The 18,924-nt window shown below is 43.5% G+C and overlaps 1 protein-coding gene across 1 annotated transcript in view; it reads left to right on the top strand.

Moving 5' to 3' along the window:
- Positions 1-18,924, top strand: part of LOC133552549 (dedicator of cytokinesis protein 2-like) — a 393,779-nt gene that overhangs the window by 320,789 nt on the left and 54,066 nt on the right. Inside the window, 2 exon segments of the mRNA XM_061899789.1 lie at positions 6,496-6,536; positions 15,066-15,156. Coding sequence (XP_061755773.1) covers positions 6,496-6,536; positions 15,066-15,156 — 132 coding nt within the window.

Below are 18,924 nucleotides of genomic sequence, written 5' to 3' on the forward strand. Positions count from 1 at the left end.
TATAACCCATAAATTAGGATGGCAGGGAGCTATTTCTCAACATCCGGATTCCCATAATGCAGTGCTTCAAAACTGCGGCAAGTAGCGAAATCCAAAAACATAACAGAGACGAAGCAGAAGAACGTAGTATGTAGGAATTGGGATATAATTGCTATGGTAGGAAAAGGGATAAGATTAATAACCTTTTAAGGCCCAAGCTGTTTTTTTTACATGCTTTTTTTTTTATGTATCTTTGCTATTTGGGCTTATTGGACCCTAATTAGAATAAAAACAATGAATCATCTTTTGATATGATGTACTTAGTCCATAAGTACACATTCGTGTACTTCATGTTTAGTGACATGCTAATTATAATTTTTACCCTTTTTTTTTTCAAATTCCATTGTATGTTATACTCTTCTGACACCACCAGATGGCAGTATCAGTGTCCACATAAGTGTCCATAAGACCCCAATTCAGTAGTGTACATAATTTTGGAAATACGAGCTAAAAGGTGCTGTCCACGCATGTGGCCTCTAAGCCTTTACATAAGCTCGGCTTCTTCCTACTACTTTTCGGACGTGCTGTGGTGAAAACAACTGTTCCACATAAACTGAACTGAATCTTGACTAACTGGGTTAACATCTGGATTCCCATAATGCAGTGCTTCAAAACTGCGGCAAGTAGCGAAATCCAAAAACATAACAGAGACGAAGCAGAAGAATGTAGTATGTAGGAAATGGGATAAGATTAACCTTTTAAGGCCCAAGCTGTTTTTTTTTTTTTTACATTCTTTTTTTTTTTTTTATGTATCTTTGCTATTTGGGCTTATTGGACCCTAATTAGAATAAAAACAATGAATCATCTTTTGATATGATGTACTTAGTCCATAAGTACACATTCGTGTACTTCATGTTTAGTGACATGCTAATTATAATTTTTACCCTTTTTTTTTTTTTTCAAATTCCATTGTATGTTATACTCTTCTGACACCACCAGATGGCAGTATCAGTGTCCACATAAGTGGCCATAAGACCCCAATTCAGTAGTGTACACAATTTTGGAAATACGAGCTAAAAGGTGCTGTCCACGCATGTGGCCTCTAAGCCTTTACATAAGCTCGGCTTCTTCCTACTACTTTTCGGACGTGCTGTGGTGAAAACAACTGTTCCACATAAACTGAACTGAATCTTGACTAACTGGGTTAATAAAAGTTCCACTGACTGTTTACAGTACGGTTGTCATTTGGTTCAATTTCACTGAATTTCGCCCAAAATTGCATATACAAACCCCGTTTCCATATGAGTTGGGAAATTGTGTTAGATGTAAATATAAACAGAATACAATAAATGCTTTTCAACCCATATTCAGGTGAATATGCTACAAAGACAACATATTTGATGTTCAAACTCATAAACTTTATTTTTTTATTGCAAATAATAATTAACTTAGAATTTCATGGCTGCAACACGTGCCAAAGTAGTTGGGAAAGGGCATGTTCACCACTGTGTTACATCACCTTTTCTTTTAACAACACTCAATAAACGTTTGGGAACTGAGGAAACTAATTGTTGAAGCTTTGAAAGTGGAATTCTTTGCCATTCTTGTTTTATGTAGAGCTTCAGTCCTTCAACAGTCCGGGGTCTCCGCTGTCGTATTTTACGCTTCATAATGCACCACACATTTTCCGTGGGGGACAGGTCTGGACTGCAGGCGGGCCAGGAAAGTACCCGCACTCTTTTACTACGAAGCCACGCTGTTGTAACACGTGCTGAATGTGGCTTGGCATTGTCTTGCTGAAATAAGCAGGGGCGTCCATGATAACGTTGCTTGGATGACAACATATGTTGCTCCAAAACCTGTATGGACCATTCAGCATTAATGGTGCCTTCACAGATGTGTAAGTTACCCATGCCTTGGGCACTAATGCACCCCCATACCATCACAGATGCTGGCTTTTCAACTTTGCGCCTATAACAATTTTCCTCTCTGTTTTGGATGACACCACGTCCACAGTTTGAGTTTGAGTTTATTTCGAACATTCGAACATGTTTAAAAGAGAAACTGGAAATTGTGATGTATCATGTTGTATGCATGCATGTTCCAAATATAATTTGAAATGTGGACTTGTCAGATCACAGAACACTTTTCCACTTTGCATCAGTCCATCTTAGATGAGCTCGGGTCCAGCCAAGCCGGTGGCGTTCCTGGGTGTTGTTGATAAATGGGTTTTGCTTTGCATAGTAGAGTTTTAACTTGCACTTACAGATGTAGCGACCAACATTGGTTATTGACAGTGGTTTTATGAATTGTTCCTGAGCCCTTGTGGTGATATCTTTTACACACTGATGTCGGTTTTTGATGCAGTGCCGCCTGAGGGATCAAAAGTTTGTAATATCATTGCTTACGCGCAGAGATTTCTCCAGATTCTCTGAACTTTTTGACGATTTTACGGACCGTAGATGGTAAAATCCCTAAATTCCTTGCAATAACTCGTTGAGAAATTTTGTTCCAAAACTGTTTGACAATTTGCTTACAAATTGGTGACCCCTCACCCCATCCTTGTTTGTGAATGACTTAGCATTTTTTTGGGAAGCTGCTTTTATACCCAATCATGGCACCCACCTGTTCCCAATTAGCCTGCACACCTGTGGGATGTTCCAGATAAGTGTTTGATGAGCATTCCTCAACTTTATCAGTATTCATCGCCACTTTTCCCAACTTCTTTGTCACGTGTTGCTGGCATCAAATTCTAAAGTTAATGATTATTTGCCCAAAAAAATAAATGTTTATGAATTTGAACACCAAATATGTTGTCTTTGTAGCATATTCACCTGAATATGGGTTGAAAAGCATTTATTGTATTCTGTTTATATTTACATCTAACACAATTTCCCAACTCATATGGAAACAGGGTTTTTGCATGGAGATATATACATATATCGATAATTTTTCGCCCATACCGCCCAGCCCTATGCCGCAGCACACCCCCTCCTTTAAGGGGGCACTGTGTGCATAAAGTCGGCCATTCCCTTTGTTCATTCGTCCATCCTTTCTGCACGCTCATGCACGCACCCCAGGCGGACTACATTACCAAAACACACACACAGACCCTCATCCCTCTGCTGAATACAGATGAAGCTGCCACACACCAGCGCCCGCACACGGTGCCCGGGTGTTGTTGACTGCTGCCACTTTGCTGCAGCATCACTTAATGAGGGCTTGACTCACCCTAGCGGCGAGGCACCATGTGACCTTCATGCAGGTAGCCTGGTAGTCAGTGCGCCGATACTAAAGTGCGGCATGATGTGTCTGACCTTTGTGAGGAGGCGGAGGAGGAGATAGTGGAAAAAAACTCACAGTGGAGTAGCTTTTTTTTTTTCACCCCCTTCTTCAATCACTGCTTGTTGAGCACACCTGCAGAATGTAATCATATCCAACACCTGAAGTGTGGCACTGAACACAGATGTTGGCATGCAGAGTTTCAAGCACTCTTCATTCTTTAGCCCAGACCTGGGCAAATCCAGGCCCGGGGGCCACATGTTTTATGTAGAGCTTCAGTCCTTCAACAGTCCGTGAAGGCACCATTATTCAATCAATCAATCAATGTTTATTTATATAGCCCCAAATCACAAATGTCTCAAAGGACTGCACAAATCATTACGACTACAACATCCTCGGAAGAACCCACAAAAGGGCAAGGAAAACTCACACCCAGTGGGCAGGGAGAATTCACATCCAGTGGGACGCCAGTGACAATGCTGACTATGAGAAACCTTGGAGAGGACCTCAGATGTGGGCAACCCCCCACCCTGTAGGGAACCGAAAGCAATGGATGTCGAGCGGGTCTAACATGATACTGTGAAAGATCAATCCATAGTGGCTCCAACACAGCCGCGAGAGTTCAGTTCAAGCGGATCCAAGACAGCAGCGAGAGTCCCTTCCACAGGAAACCATCTCAAGCGGAGGCGGATCAGCAGCGTAGAGATGTCCCCGACCGATACATGCGAGCGGTCCATCCTGGGTCTCGACTCTGGACAGCCAGTACTTCATCCATGGTCATCGGACCGGACCCCCTCCACAAGGGAGGGGGGGGACATAGGAGAAAGAAAAGAAGCGGCAGATCAACTGGTCTAAAAAGGAGGTCTATTTAAAGGCTAGAGTATACAGATGAGTTTTAAGGTGCGACTTAAATGCTTCTACTGAGGTAGCATCTCGAACTGTTACCGGGAGGGCATTCCAGAGTACTGGAGCCCGAACGGAAAACGCTCTATAGCCCGCAGACTTTTTTTGGGGCTCTAGGAATCACTAACAAACCGGAGTCTTTTGAACGCAGATTTCTTGCCGGGACATATGGTACAATACAATCGGCAAGATAGGCTGGAGCTAGACCGTGTAGTATTTTATACGTAAGTAGTAAAACCTTAAAGTCACATCTTAAGTGCACAGGAAGCCAGTGCAGGTGAGCCAGTATAGGTATATATGTATGTATATATGTATATAAAGGTATATACAGTACAGGCGTAATGTGATCAAACTTTCTTGTTCTTGTCAAAAGTCTAGCAGCCGCATTTTGTACCAACTGTAATCTTTTAATCCTAGACATGGGGAGACCCGAAAATAATACGTTACAGTAATCGAGACGAGACGTAACAAACGCATGGATAATGATCTCGGCGTCTTTAGTGGACAAAATGGAGCGAATTTTAGCGATATTACGGAGATGAAAGAAGGCCGTTTTAGTAACGCTTTTAATGTGTGACTCAAAGGAGAGAGTTGGGTGGAAGATAATACCCAGATTCTTTACCGAGTCACCTTGTTTTATTGTTTGGTTGTCAAATGTTAAAGTTGTATTATTAAATAGAGGTCGGTGTCTAGCAGGACCGATAATCAGCATTTCCGTTTTTTTTGGCGTTAAGTTGCAAAAAGTTAGCGGACATCCATTGTTTAATTTCATTAAGACACGCTTCCAGCTGACTACAGTCCGGCGTGTTGGTCAGCTTTAGGGGCATGTAGAGTTGGGTGTCATCAGCATAGCAGTGCAAGCTAATACCGTATTTGCGTATGACGTACGCAAATACAATATGAGTACGTGTTTCTATTGTTTCATTGAAAATAAAACAGCAAAAGTCCATTTGGCTGTCATCTACTTTAATTATGAGACACAATTGTGTCAAAGTCATGAATTTTTCAATAATGACACAGCTTTGCAACACTTGATGTTCTACTTTCAAGCATCTTTTACTCAATATAAGTCATCACATCTCAGCAACAAGCTGTAATATATTACTGACATCATTTAGGAACAAAACACTTAAAACAAGAAAAATACTCTAACATAAAACCTGCTTAGCGAGAGGAATTATCATATCAGACAGAAAATAAGCAAATGTCATCCTTATTTGAGACATGTAATCTTACTTAAATTTCAGTTTTTGCAGTGTATTGTGCGTCACAGCAGCTGAGACCAGGCACCAAGCAGTGGGGGTGGGCAGCGTTTCCACAGAGTATTTCCAGAGCGGCCAGCCTGAAATGTGGATGTCAGGGACAGACGCGGAAGGAGATTTTGCAAGAAAGTTCTAAAGCTTAGTGATGTATCAAATATATCAAATTGTTGATGTTTTTTTTGTTTTTTACCCTTCGCGTTTATATTTCGCTGTTTGTTGCATTTGGCTTGATTGTAAAATATGTCGATTGAGAGGAGGAGGGACATTCATATGTTCTCAATATTTAGTGTTTTATCGGTCATAGAAAAATTTTAAATTCCATTCTGTTTATAAGGCGGTCCGTCATAACTTTTTTTAGCATTCAATCAGACTTTATTTTGTATTAGCCTTCCTAAAAAATAGATCCACCAGCCCCCAGACACATGCTTTTCTCTAAATTCTCGGCCCCCGAGTCAAAATATTTGCCCATGCAGTTTTCAAATCATGCTACATTAGCATTGCTGCTACTTTTTTGTAGCAACGCTTTTGCCGCATAAGTGTTCAACATCTTTAAGCATGCTGTGATAATTTAATGCATAATTATTCTCGCACACACACACCTTTATGTATGTACACTCAAAATAAGGGAACTAAACAACAGATTGCGTACAATCCGTCAAATAAAAAAATACGGTATGTTATCGTCAAACCTGCAGAGATGTCGGTGTCATTGAACATCGCTGACATGTTATAATATGCCGACACAGCAAATGATTAGTACCCACACTTCTTTTTTTTTACAAAGCCACGCTGTTGTAACACGTGCTGAATGTGGCTTGGCATTGTCTTGCTGAAATAAGCAGGGGCGTCCATTAAAAAGACGACACTTAGATGGCAGCGTATGTTGATCCAAAACCTGTATGTACCTTTCAGCAATATTAGTGATTCCTAGAGCCCAAAAAAAGTCCGCGGGCTATAGAGCGTTTTCCGTTCGGGCTCCAGCAAAATACAAACAAACAAATCCCCTCCCTACTGAGGACTGGAATAATTCATATACTTGATGCTCATCATCACCGTCTTGTGTTTGCAGAATTTCTACAAGGACATCAACCGGGAGGCAATGTACATCAGGTATGTACACACCGTGTGTGTGTGTGTGTGTGTGTGTGTGTGTGTGTGTGCGGCTCCATAATCTCAGGAGGGATTATACTTGTCCTTCTGAATTAATGTCACAATCCACTGGATCAGCACTCGGTGTGAGTGGCGCCGGGCGAGCGGAGAGAGAAAGAAGAACCTGATGGGCGGGAAATGGAAGACTGCATGATAACACTAAAACCAGACTGGAGAATTTTTTTCAGTTCTCGCGGCTCTTTAGTGGCTCCCGGGAGATTTTTAAAATATTCATGAAAATGTTAAAACAAGAGGAAAAACATTTTTTTGTTTGTTTTAATGTGGTTTCTGTTGGAGGACAAAAATGGACCCCTAATTGTTAGAAATCACACGGTTTATATTAACATACTTGCCAACCATCCCAAAAAATTCAGGCGGAGCTGGAGGCCACGCCCCCTCCAGCTCCATGCAGACCTGAGTGACGACAGCCTGGTTTCACGTCCGCGTTCCCACAATATAAACAGTATGTCTGCCCAATGACGTTATAACTCTAGAACAGGGGTGCCCACACTTTTTCTGCAGGCGAGCTACTTTTCAATTGACCAACTCGAGGGGATCTACCTCATTTATATATATCATTTATATTTATTTATTTATGAAAGAGACATTTTTGTAAACAAGTTAATTGTGTTTAATGATAATACAAGCATGTGTAACACATATAGATGTCTTTCTTTCACGAAGACAAGAATATAAGTTGGTGTATTACCTGATTCTGATGACTTGCATTGATTGGAATCAGACAGTAATGATGATAACGCCCACATTTTCAAATGGAGGAGAAAAAAAGTTGTCCTTTCTGTACAATACCACATGAAAGTGGTTGGTTTTTGGCATCTAATTCATCCAGCTTCCATACACTTTACAAGAAAAACATTGGCGGCAAATTCCGTAGCTTGCTTGATTGACATTCACAGCACCCGAGGGTCTTGTGAGATGACGCTGGCTGCTGCCAGTTCATTATTATGAAAAAATGACAGAGAGGAAGGCGAGAAACACTTTTTATTTCAACAGACTTTCGCGCCGTCCCTTCCGTCAAAACTCTAAAGGCCGACTGCACATTTCCTATCTTCACAATAAAAGCCCTGCTTCATGCTGCCTGCGCTAACAAAATAAGAGTCTCAGAAAGCTGGCGTGCACAAGTGATGTGCACGCCAGCTTTCTGAGGGATCGCTTGTGCACGCCAGTTTTCCGAGACTCTGTATTTAGTTAGCGCAGGCAGCGTGAAGCAGGGCTTTTATTGTGAAGATAGGAAATGTGCAGTCGGCCTTTAGAGTTTTGAAGGAAGGTACGGCGCGAGAATCTGTTGAAATAAAAAGTGTTTCTCGCCTTCCTCTCGGTCATATTTTCATAATAATGATCTTGCAGCAGCCAGCGTCATCTCACAAGACCCTCCGGTACCGTGAATGTCATTTAAGTGACGTCTTGGTGAAGATTGATGATCACTCATTTTTAGGTCTATTTTTTTTAAAAGCCTGGCTGGAGATTGACTGACACACCCCCCGCGGTCGACTGGTAGCTCGCGATCGACGCAATGGGCACCCCTGCGCTAGAATGATCGAGGGCGAGCTCTTGGTTTCTTATGTGGGTTTATTGTTAAGCAGTTTCATTAACGTCCTCCCAGCGCGGTAACAACACACAACAACAGCAGTCACGTTTTAGTCTACCGTAAAGCAGTTCGTCTGCCGTAAACAGCAATGTTGTGACACTTTTAAACAGGACAATACTGCCATCTACTGTGCATGCATATGTGACAATAACATCTACGGCTTTTAGAGCAGTGGTTCTCAACCTGGGCTTCACGGTGGCAGAGGGGTTAGTGCGTCTCCCTCACAATACGAAGTTCTTGCAGTCCTGGGTTCAAATCCAGGCTCGGGATCTTTCTGTGTGGAGTTTGCATGTTCTCCCCGTGAATGCGTGGGTTCCCTCCGGGTACTCCGGCTTCCTCCCACTTCCAAAAACATGCACCTGGGGATAAGTTGATTGGCAACACTAAATTGGCCCTAGTGTGTGAATGTGAGTGTGAATGTTGTCTGTCTATCTGTGTTGGCCTTGCGAGGAGGTGGCGACTTGTCCAGGGTGTACCCCGCCTTCCGCCCGATTGTAGCTGAGATAGGCGCCAGCGCCCCCCGCAACCCCAAAAAAAGGGAATAAGCGGTAGAAAATGGATGGGTTCTCAACCTTTTTTCAGTGATATACCCCCTGTAAACATTCGTTTAATTCAAGTACCCCCTAATCAAAGCAAAGCATTTTTGGTTGGAAAAAAACCCCATAAAGAAGTAAAATACAGCACTATGTCATCAGTTTCTGATTTATTAAATTGTATAACGGTGCAAAATATTGCTCATTATGTAGTGGTCTTTCATGAATTATTTGGAAAAAAAGATATAAAAATTACTAAAAACCTGTTGTAAAATAAACAAGTGATTCAATTATAAATAAAGATTTCTACACATACTCTGGTGAGGTGGCGACTTGTCCAGGGTATACGCCGCCTTCCACCCGATTGTTGCTGAGATAGGCACCAGCGCCCCCCGCGACCCCGAAAGGGAATAAGCGGTAGAAAATGGATGGATGGATAGCTGTAAATATACCCCTCCCCTCTTAACCACGCCCCTCTCCCCACCAGTAGGATTTAAATAAAGCCCAATAATGTCATTTTTTTATTTTGAAAAGTATCAAATAATTGGTATCTGGACTATATGGAATATTTTGAGTATTTCCCAGGCAAAAAGGAAAATTAAGTTAGGGGTAACTTATTTAATAACACTCCTCAGCCTTCCTGGTAAGGTTTATTCAGGTGTACCTCGGATTCAGGAGGAACAGTGTGGTTTTGGTCCTGGTGGTGGAACTGTGGACCAGCTCTATACTCTCGGCAGGGTTCTTGGGAGTTTGCCCAACCAGTCTACATGTGCTTTGTGGACTTGGAGAAGGCATTGGACCGTGTCCCTCGGGAAGTCCTGTGGGGAGTGCTCAGAGAGTATGGGGTATCGGACTGTGTTATTGTGGCGGTCCTCTCCCTGTATGATCAGTGTCAGAGCTTGGTCCGCATTGCCGGCAGTAAGTCGGACCTGTTTCCAGTGAGGGTTGGACTCCTTTGTCACCCATTCTGTTCAGAACTTTTATGGACAGAATTTCTAGGCGCAGTCAAGGCTTTGAGGGGTTCCGGTTTGGTGGCTGCAGGATTAGGTCTCTGCTTGTTGCAGATGATGTGGTCCTGATGGCTTCATCTGGTCAGGATCTTCAGTTCTCACTGGATCGGTTCGCAGCCGACTGTGAAGCGACTGGGACGGGAATCAGCACCTCCAAGTCCGAGTCCATGGTTCTCGCCCGGAAAAGGGTGGAGTGCCATCTCCGGGTTGGGGAGGAGACCCTGCCCCAAGTGGAGGAGTTCAAGTACCTAGGAGTCTTGTTCACGAGTGAGGGAAGAGTGGATCGTGAGATCGACAGGTGGATCGGTGCGGCGTCTTCAGTAATGCGGACGTTGTACCGATCCGTTGTGGTGAAGAAGGAGCTGAGCCGGAAGGCAAAGCTCTCAATTTACTGCATGGTCATGAGCTTTGGGTTTGTTGGGTGTGAAGCGCTGTAAAAAGTAAAGCCGCTGCTCCTCCACATGGAGAGGAGCCAGATGAGGGGGTTTGGGCATCTCCCTAGGGAAGTTTTTAGGGCGCTTCCGACCGGTAGGAGGCCACGGGGAAGACCCAGGACACGTTGGGAAGACTATGTCTCCCGGCTGGCCTGGGAACGCCTCGGGATCCCCCGGGAAGAGCTGGATGAAGTGGCTGGGGAGAGGCAAGTCTGGGCTTCCCTGCTTAGGCTGCTGCCCCCGTGACCCAACCTCAGATAATTGGAGGAAGATGGATGGATGGACCACCCCATACTGCAGTATATAGAACATTTTGTGTATTTTCCAGGCAGAAAGGACAAATAAGTTAGTGAGTGAGATATTTTGGAAGAAAGGAGGCTTTCAACATCGTTGTTCCCTGAATGAACAGCTGGCCCCAGGTTGGTCCAAGCAGGAGGAGGCATTGAATTTAAAGGCAGCCGGAAGCCATTGTTTGTCATCAGTGCTTTTTGCAAGAAAGTCTCGCTTGTCGCCACTTGCTGAAGAGATGTGGCTGCCAGTCCGAGGGAGATGAATGTGATGAAAACACTCCCACGGACTTGGAATTATGTCAGACTGTCCAACACTGCCACCTAGTGGACACATGCAGTACATCTTCTCCTATGCATGGTAATAGAGAGCAGGGGTCGGGAACCTTTTTGGCTGACAGAGCCATGGAAGCCCATCCATCCCATCCATTTTCTACCGCTTATTCCCTTTCGGGGGCGCTGGCGCCTATCTCAGCTACAATCGGGCGGAAGGCAGCGTACACCCTGGACAAGTCAACACCTCATCGCAGGGCCAACACAGATAGACAGACAACAATCACACTCACATTCACACACTAGGGACCATTTAGTCTTGCCAATCAACCTATCCCCAGGTGCATGTTTTGGGATGGGGGAGGAGCCTATCCCCAGGTGCATGTATTTGGAGGTGGGAGGGCCCATCCCCAGGTGCATGTCTTTGGAGGTGGGAGGAGCCTATCCTCAGGTGCATGTCTTTGGAGGTGGGAGGGGCCTATCCCCAGGTGCATGTCTTTGGAGGTGGGAGGGGCCTATCCCCAGGTGCATGTCTTTGGAGGTGGGAGGAAGCCGGAGTACCCGGAGGGAACCCACGCATTCACGGGGAGAACATGCAAACTCCACACAGAAAGATCCCGAGCCTGGATTTGAACCCAGGACTGCAGGAACTTCGTATTGCGAGGCAGACGCACTAACCCCTCTGCCACCGTGAAGCCTGCCATGGAAGCCAATATTTTAAAATGTATTTCCGTGAGAGCCAAATATAGTATTTTTTAACTAAATGCGTGCATTTTTAAGTAAGACCAACATTTATAGTAGGGATGACTGATAATATCGGCCAAAAAAGGCTTTCAAATATGATATTGGAAATTGTCGGTATCGGTTTCAAAATGATCAGTATCGCTTTCAAAAAGTAAAATGCATGACTTTTTAAAACGCCGCTGTGTACACGGACGTAGGGAGAAGTACCGAGCGCCAATAAACCTTAAAGGCACCGCCTTTGCGTGCCGGCCCAATCACATAATATCTACAGATTTTCACACACACAAGTGAATGCAGAGCATACTTGGTCGACGGCCATACAGGTCACACTGAGGGTGGCCGTATAAGCAACTTTAACACTGTTACAAATATGCGCCACACTGTGAACCCACACCAAACAAGAATGACAAACACATTTTGGGAGAACATCGACACCGTAACACAACAGATCAAATACCCAGAAAACCTTGCAGCACTAATTCTTCCGGGATGTTACAATATACACCCCCTGCTAACCCCCTCCCCCCCACAAACAACTCAACCTCCTCATGCTCTCTCAGGAAGAGCACGTCCCAAATTCCAAACTGCTGTTTGAAGGCATGTTAAAAAAAGATAATGCACTTTGTGACTTTGTGGCATTTTTTTCCATAACTTGAGTTGCTTAATTTGGACAAACGTGTCACAGTGTTTAATGCAGGGGTGTCAAACTCAAATAGAGAGTGAGGCCAAAATTCTAAACTGAACAAAGCCGCGGGCCAAAGTTGAACAACTTAACCTTTTAATAGGGACCCAAACAAGTTTTGCATTGAATATTGAACAAGCAGGGCTTATATAACTTTATAGTGACATGCAAAATCGAGTTTTGTTAGTAGCGGGGTTGTATATTGTAGCGTCCCGAAATAGTTAGTGCTGCAAGGGGTTCTGGGTATTTGTTCTGTTGTTTTTATGTTGTGTTACGGTGCGGATGTTCTCCCGAAATGTGTTTGTCATTCTTGTTTGATGTGGGTTCACAGTGTGGCGCATATTTGTAACAGTGTTAAAAGTTGTTTATACGGCCACCCTCAGTGTGACCAGTATGGCTGTTGACCAAGTATGCCTTGCATTCACTTGTGTGTGTGTGTAGAATCCGCATATATTACGTGACTGGGCCGGCACGCTGATTGTATGGCGGAAAAGCGGACATGACGACAGGTTGTAGAGGACGCTAAAAGCAGTCGCCGATATTGTTGTCCGAGTGGAAATCGGGAGAAATTCAAGAGAATCGTTGCCCGGTAGATTTTCGGGGGGGGGGGGGGGGATTAAAGTCGGGGAGTCTCCTGGGAAAATCGTGAGGGTTGGCAAGTATTAGAATTAGCGGTGAATGCACCGCCGCTGTATAATACCAGCGGGCCAGCTCTAATGTTAATTTAATATTGTCTCAAGGGCCAAAATAAATTACATGGGGGCCAGAGTTTGACACCCATGGTTTAAAGCAGGGGTGCCCACACTTTTTCTGCAGGCGAGCTACTTTTCAATTGACCAACTCGAGGGGATCTACCTCATTTATATATATCATTTATATTTATTTATTTATGAAAGAGACATTTTTGTAAACAAGTTAAATGTGTTTAATGATAATACAAGCATGTGTAACACATATAGATGTCTTTCTTTCACAAAGACAAGAATATAAGTTGGTGTATTACCTGATTCTGATGACTTGCATTGATTGGAATCAGACAGTAATGATGATAACGCCCACATTTTCAAATGGAGGAGAAAAAAAGTTGTCCTTTCTGTACAATACCACATGAAAGTGGTTGGTTTTTGGCATCTAATTCATCCAGCTTCCATACACTTTACAAGAAAAACATTGGCGGCAAATTCCGTAGCTTGCTTGATTGACATTCACGACACCGAGGGTCTTGTGAGATGACGCTGGCTGCTGCCAGTTCATTATTATGAAAAAATGACAGAGAGGAAGGCGAGAAACACTTTTTATTTCAACAGACTTTCGCGCCGTCCCTTCCGTCAAAACTCTAAAGGCCGACTGCACATTTCCTATCTTCACAATAAAAGCCCTGCTTCATGCTGCCTGCGCTAACTAAATACAGAGTCTCGGAAAACTGGCGTGCACAAGCGATCCCTCAGAAAGCTGGCGTGCACATCGCTTGTGCACGCCAGTTTTGTTATTGTCACATATGCATGCACAGTAGATGGCAGTATTGTCCTGTTTAAGAGTGTCACAACATTGCTGTTTACGGCAGACAAACTGCTCTACGGTACACTAAAACGTGACTGCTGTTGTTGTGTGTTGTTACCGCGCTGGGAGGACGTTAATGAAACTGCTTAACAATAAACCCACATAAGAAACCAAGACCTCGCCCTCGATCATTCTAGCGCAGGGGTGCCCATTACGTCGATCGCGAGCTACCAGTCGACCGCGGGGGGGTGTGTCAGTCGATCTCCAGCCAGGCTTTTAAAAAAAATAGACCTAAAAATTAGTGATCATCATCTTCACCAAGACGTCACTTAAATGACATTCACGGTACCGGAGGGTCTTGTGAGATGACGCTGGCTGCTGCAAGATCATTATTATGAAAATATGACCGAGAGGAAGGCGAGAAACACTTTTTATTTCAACAGACTCTCGCGCCGTACCTTCCGTCAAAACTCAAAGGCTGACTGCACATTTCCTATCTTCACAATAAAAGCCCTGCTTCATGCTGCCTGCGCTAACTAAATACAGAGTCTCGGAAAACTGGCGTGCACAAGCGATCCCTCAGAAAGCTGGCGTGCACATCACTTGTGCACGCCAGCTTTCCGAGACTCTGTATTTAGTTAGCGCAGGCAGCATGAAGCAGGGCTTTTATTGTGAAGATAGGAAATGTGCAGTCGGCCTTTAGAGTTTTGACGGAAGCTACGGCGCGAGAGTCTGTTGAAATAAAAAGTGTTTCTCGCCTTCCTCTCGGTCATATTTTCATAATAATGATCTTGCAGCAGCCAGCGTCATCTCACAAGACCCTCCGGTACCGTGAATGTCATTTAAGTGACGTCTTGGTGAAGATTGATGATCACTCATTTTTAGGTCTATTTTTTTTAAAGCCTGGCTGGAGATCGACTGACACACCCCCCGCGGTCGACTGGTAGCTCGCGATCGACGTAATGGGCACCCCTGTTTTAATACATCACAACAAAATTAGGCATAATAATGTGTTCATTCCACCACTGTATCTATCGGTATCAGTAATTAAGAGTTGGATGATATCGGATATCAGCAAAAAAGCCATCATCGGACATTATAATTTTTGAAGTAAAATACGTCTCTTATTATTTTTAATAACAATATTATTCTGTAGATAACCAATAATAAATAAATGCGACTTCTTGAACAGGTGCGGTAGAAACGGATGGACGGATTGAAATGCATGAGAATGTTTCAGATTTTGAAGGTTCTTTTTAACACTGTGATTACCAGCGGGATTATTCATGACTTATGGTGTTCAGCAACCTCAGCTAAGATTCACCCGAGAGCCAGATGCAGTCATCAAAAGAGCCACATCTGGCTCGAGGGCCACAGGTTCTCTACCCGTGCTCTAAACAGTGTGTGTTTGCCGGCAGGTACCTGTACAAGTTGCGAGACCTTCACCTGGAGGGCGAGAACTACACGGAGGCGGCGTACACGCTGCTGCTGCACTCCCGCCTGCTCAAGGTACGGCACACAAGGCGGGATTGAGTCGGTGACATTTACGGCCGCTCTGATCACGTCTGGAGCGAGAACACTTTTATCGGCCGCCATAAACGCATCACAGCCAAGACCAGGCTGAGGTTAGTTTATGAGCGACGCGACATTGGTCACAAAGGCTGCATGACGATGGTGACACACACACACACACACACACACAGTTTCAGTTTATTTTCAGTCTAACAAAAACATATTCAAACATAGATCCCGATTCAAAAATGAATAACATGACTGAAACAGGCAGAAGCAAAAAAAGCTTATATGCCCAACATAACATTTTTTACATTCAATTAAGTTACCTTTTCTAATAATTTTTTTATTGGATGAAGTACTGACTGTCCAGAGTCGAGACCCAGGATGGACCGCTCGTCGGGACCCAGGATGGACGCTCGCCTGTATCGGTTGGGGACATCTCTACACTGCTGATCCGCTTGAGATGGTTTCCTGTGGACGGGACTCTCACTGCTGTCTTGGAGCCACTATGGATTGAACTTTCACAGTATCATGTTAGACCCGCTCGACATCCATTGCTTTCGGTCCCCTAGAGGGGGGGGGTTGCCCACATCTGAGGTCCTCTCCAAGGTTTCTCATAGTCAGCATTGTCACTGGCGTCCCACTGGATGTGAATTCTCCCTGCCCACTGGGTGTGAGTTTTCCTTGCCCTTTTGTGGGTTCTTCCGAGGATGTTGTAGTCGTAATGATTTGTGCAGTCCTTTGAGACATTTGTGATTTGGGGCTATATAAATAAACATTGATTGATTGATTGATTGATATAAAAATAAATATAGTCATTCAGCATTTACATTTAAGTTGCCCTTTAACAAATAATACAAAAATATGTACTTACACACATGCACTTTTTTGTAAATAGATAAACATACATACCTTCTAAATACAACATTTAACCAAACAAACATACATTTCTGGTTCAAGTAACTTTTTAAAATACACTTTTTGAAATTAAATACCGAGTCACTCATTTTTATTTCTTACCAACAGAATTCCACAAATTAACACCGAGAACAGATAAACATCGACGTTTAACAACTAGTCTTGCTTTTCGTCAAATAAACTTAGATTCATCTCTTAGATTGTATTTGCTGAAGTATTTTGAATTCCTTCTGGAAGAGTATTTATTTTTGCTTTGGACATTATCTGTGTTATTTTATAATAAACAATATCTTGAAATTTCATAAGTTTTGATTTAACAAATAATGGATGGGTATGGTCATAATATCCTGCTTTGTTTATTAGCCGTACAGCTTTTTTTTTTTGCAGCAAAACAATATAATTAATTATGGTTTTAAAAGTGGTTCCCCAGAGTTCTACACATGTATGGAAGTATCAAAGAATTATAATTAAGTAATTCTTTAGTTTTACACAAAACACCAAGTGTTTTTGATATTTTAGTTTTTATATAATTTACATATTGTCTCCATGATAATTTATAATCAATTATAACTCCCAAAAACCTTAGTATCAAAGACACGCTCAATTTTATCTCCGTTTATTTTAATATTTACTTCATTAGATACCTCAGTTTTGGTACCAAATATCATAAATTTAGTTTTAGCAATATTAAGTGATAATTTATTCATATCAAACCAGTTTTTAAGCACTGTCATTTCTTGTTCTATTTTTACCAAAAGTTCATTAAAAATTTTTCATAAAAAATGTTAAGAAACTTGATGCATCACAAAAATCATTGATGAAAATTGTAAATCAATCAATCAATCAATGTTTATTTATATAGCCCCAAATCACAAATGTCTCAAAGGGCTGCACAAATCATTACGACTACAACATCCTCGGAAGAACCCACAAAAGGGCAAGGAAAACTCACACCCAGTGGGCAGGGAGAATTCACATCCAGTGGGACGCCAGTGACAATGCTGATTATGAGAAACCTTGGAGAGGACCTCAGATGTGGGCGACCCCCCCCCCACCCCCCCCCCCCCCCCTCTAGGGGACCGAAAGCAATGGATGTCGAGCGGGTCTAACATGATACTGTGAAAGTTCAATCCATAGTGGCTCCAACACAGCCGCGAGAGTTCAGTTCAAGCGGATCCAAGACAGCAGCGAGAGTCCCGTCCACAGGAGACCATCTCAAGCGGAGGCGATCAGCAGCGTAGAGATGTCCCCAACCGATACAGGCGAGCGGTCCATCCTGGGTCTCGACTCTGGACAGCCAGTACTTCATCCATGGTCATCGGACCGGACCCCCTCCACAAGGGAGGGGGGGACATAGGAGAAAGAAAAGAAGCGGCAGATCAACTGGTCTAAAAAGGAGGTCTATTTAAAGACTAGAGTATACAGATGAGTTTTAAGGTGAGACTTAAATGCTTCTACTGAGGTAGCGTCTCGAACTGTTACCGGGAGGGCATTCCAGAGTACTGGAGCCCGAACGGAAAACGCTCTATAGCCCGCAGACTTTTTTTGGGGCTCTAGGAATCACTAATAAGCCGGAGTCCTTTGAACGCAGATTTCTTGCCGGGACATATGGTACAATACAATCGGCAAGATAGGCTGGAGCTAGACCGTGTAGTATTTTATACGTAAGTAGTAAAACCTTAAAGTCACATCTTAAGTGCACAGGAATCCAGTGCAGGTGAGCCAGTATAGGTATATATGTATGTATATATGTATATAAAGGTATATACAGTATAGGTATATATGTATGTATATATGTATATAAAGGTATATACAGTACAGGCGTAATGTGATCAAACTTTCTTGTTCTTGTCAAAAGTCTAGCAGCCGCATTTTGTACCAACTGTAATCTTTTAATGCTAGACATGGGGAGACCCCAAAATAATACGTTACAGTAATCGAGGCGAGACGTAACAAACGCATGTATAATGATCTCGGCGTCTTTAGTGGACAGAATGGAGCCAATTTTAGCGATATTACGGAGATGAAAGAAGGCCGTTTTAGTAACGCTTTTAATGTGTGACTCAAAGGAGAGAGTTGGGTCGAAAATAATACCCAGATTTTTTACCGAGTCACCTTGTTTTATTATTTGGTTGTCAAATGTTAAAGTTGTATTATTAAATAGAGGTCGGTGTCTAGCAGGACGATAATCAGCATTTCCGTTTTTTTTGGCGTTAAGTTGCAAAAAGTTAGCGGACATCCATTGTTTAATTTCATTAAGACACGCTTCCAACTGACTACAGTCAGACCTGAGGAATTCCACAAACTATATTTTTAAATCCGGGTTGGGAGGAGACCCTGCCCCAAGTGGAGGAGTTCAAGTACCTAGGAGTCTTGTTCACGAGTGAGGGAAGAGTGGATCGTGAGATCGACAGGCGGATCGGTGCGGCGTCTTCAGTAATGCGGACGTTGTACCGATCCGTTGTGGTGAAGAAGGAGCTGAGCCGGAAGGCAAAGCTCTCAATTTACCGGTCAGATCTACGTTCCCATCCTCACCTATGGTCATGAGCTTTGGGTCATGACCGAAAGGATAAGATCACGGGTACAAGCGGCCCAAATGAGTTTCCTCTGCCGTGTGGCGGGTCTCTCCCTTAGAGATAGGGTGAGAAGCTCTGCCATCCGGGAGGAACTCAAAGTAAAGCCGCTGCTCCTCCACATCGAGAGGAGCCAGATGAGGTGGTTCGGGCATCTGGTCAGGATGCCACCCGAACGCCTCCCTAGGGAGGTGTTTAGGGCACGTCCAACTGGTAGGAGGCCACGGGGAAGACCCAGGACACGTTGGGAAGACTATGTCTCCCGGCTGGC

This window comes from Nerophis ophidion, linkage group LG05, assembly GCF_033978795.1.
Source record: "Nerophis ophidion isolate RoL-2023_Sa linkage group LG05, RoL_Noph_v1.0, whole genome shotgun sequence".
NCBI lineage: Eukaryota > Metazoa > Chordata > Actinopteri > Syngnathiformes > Syngnathidae > Nerophis > Nerophis ophidion.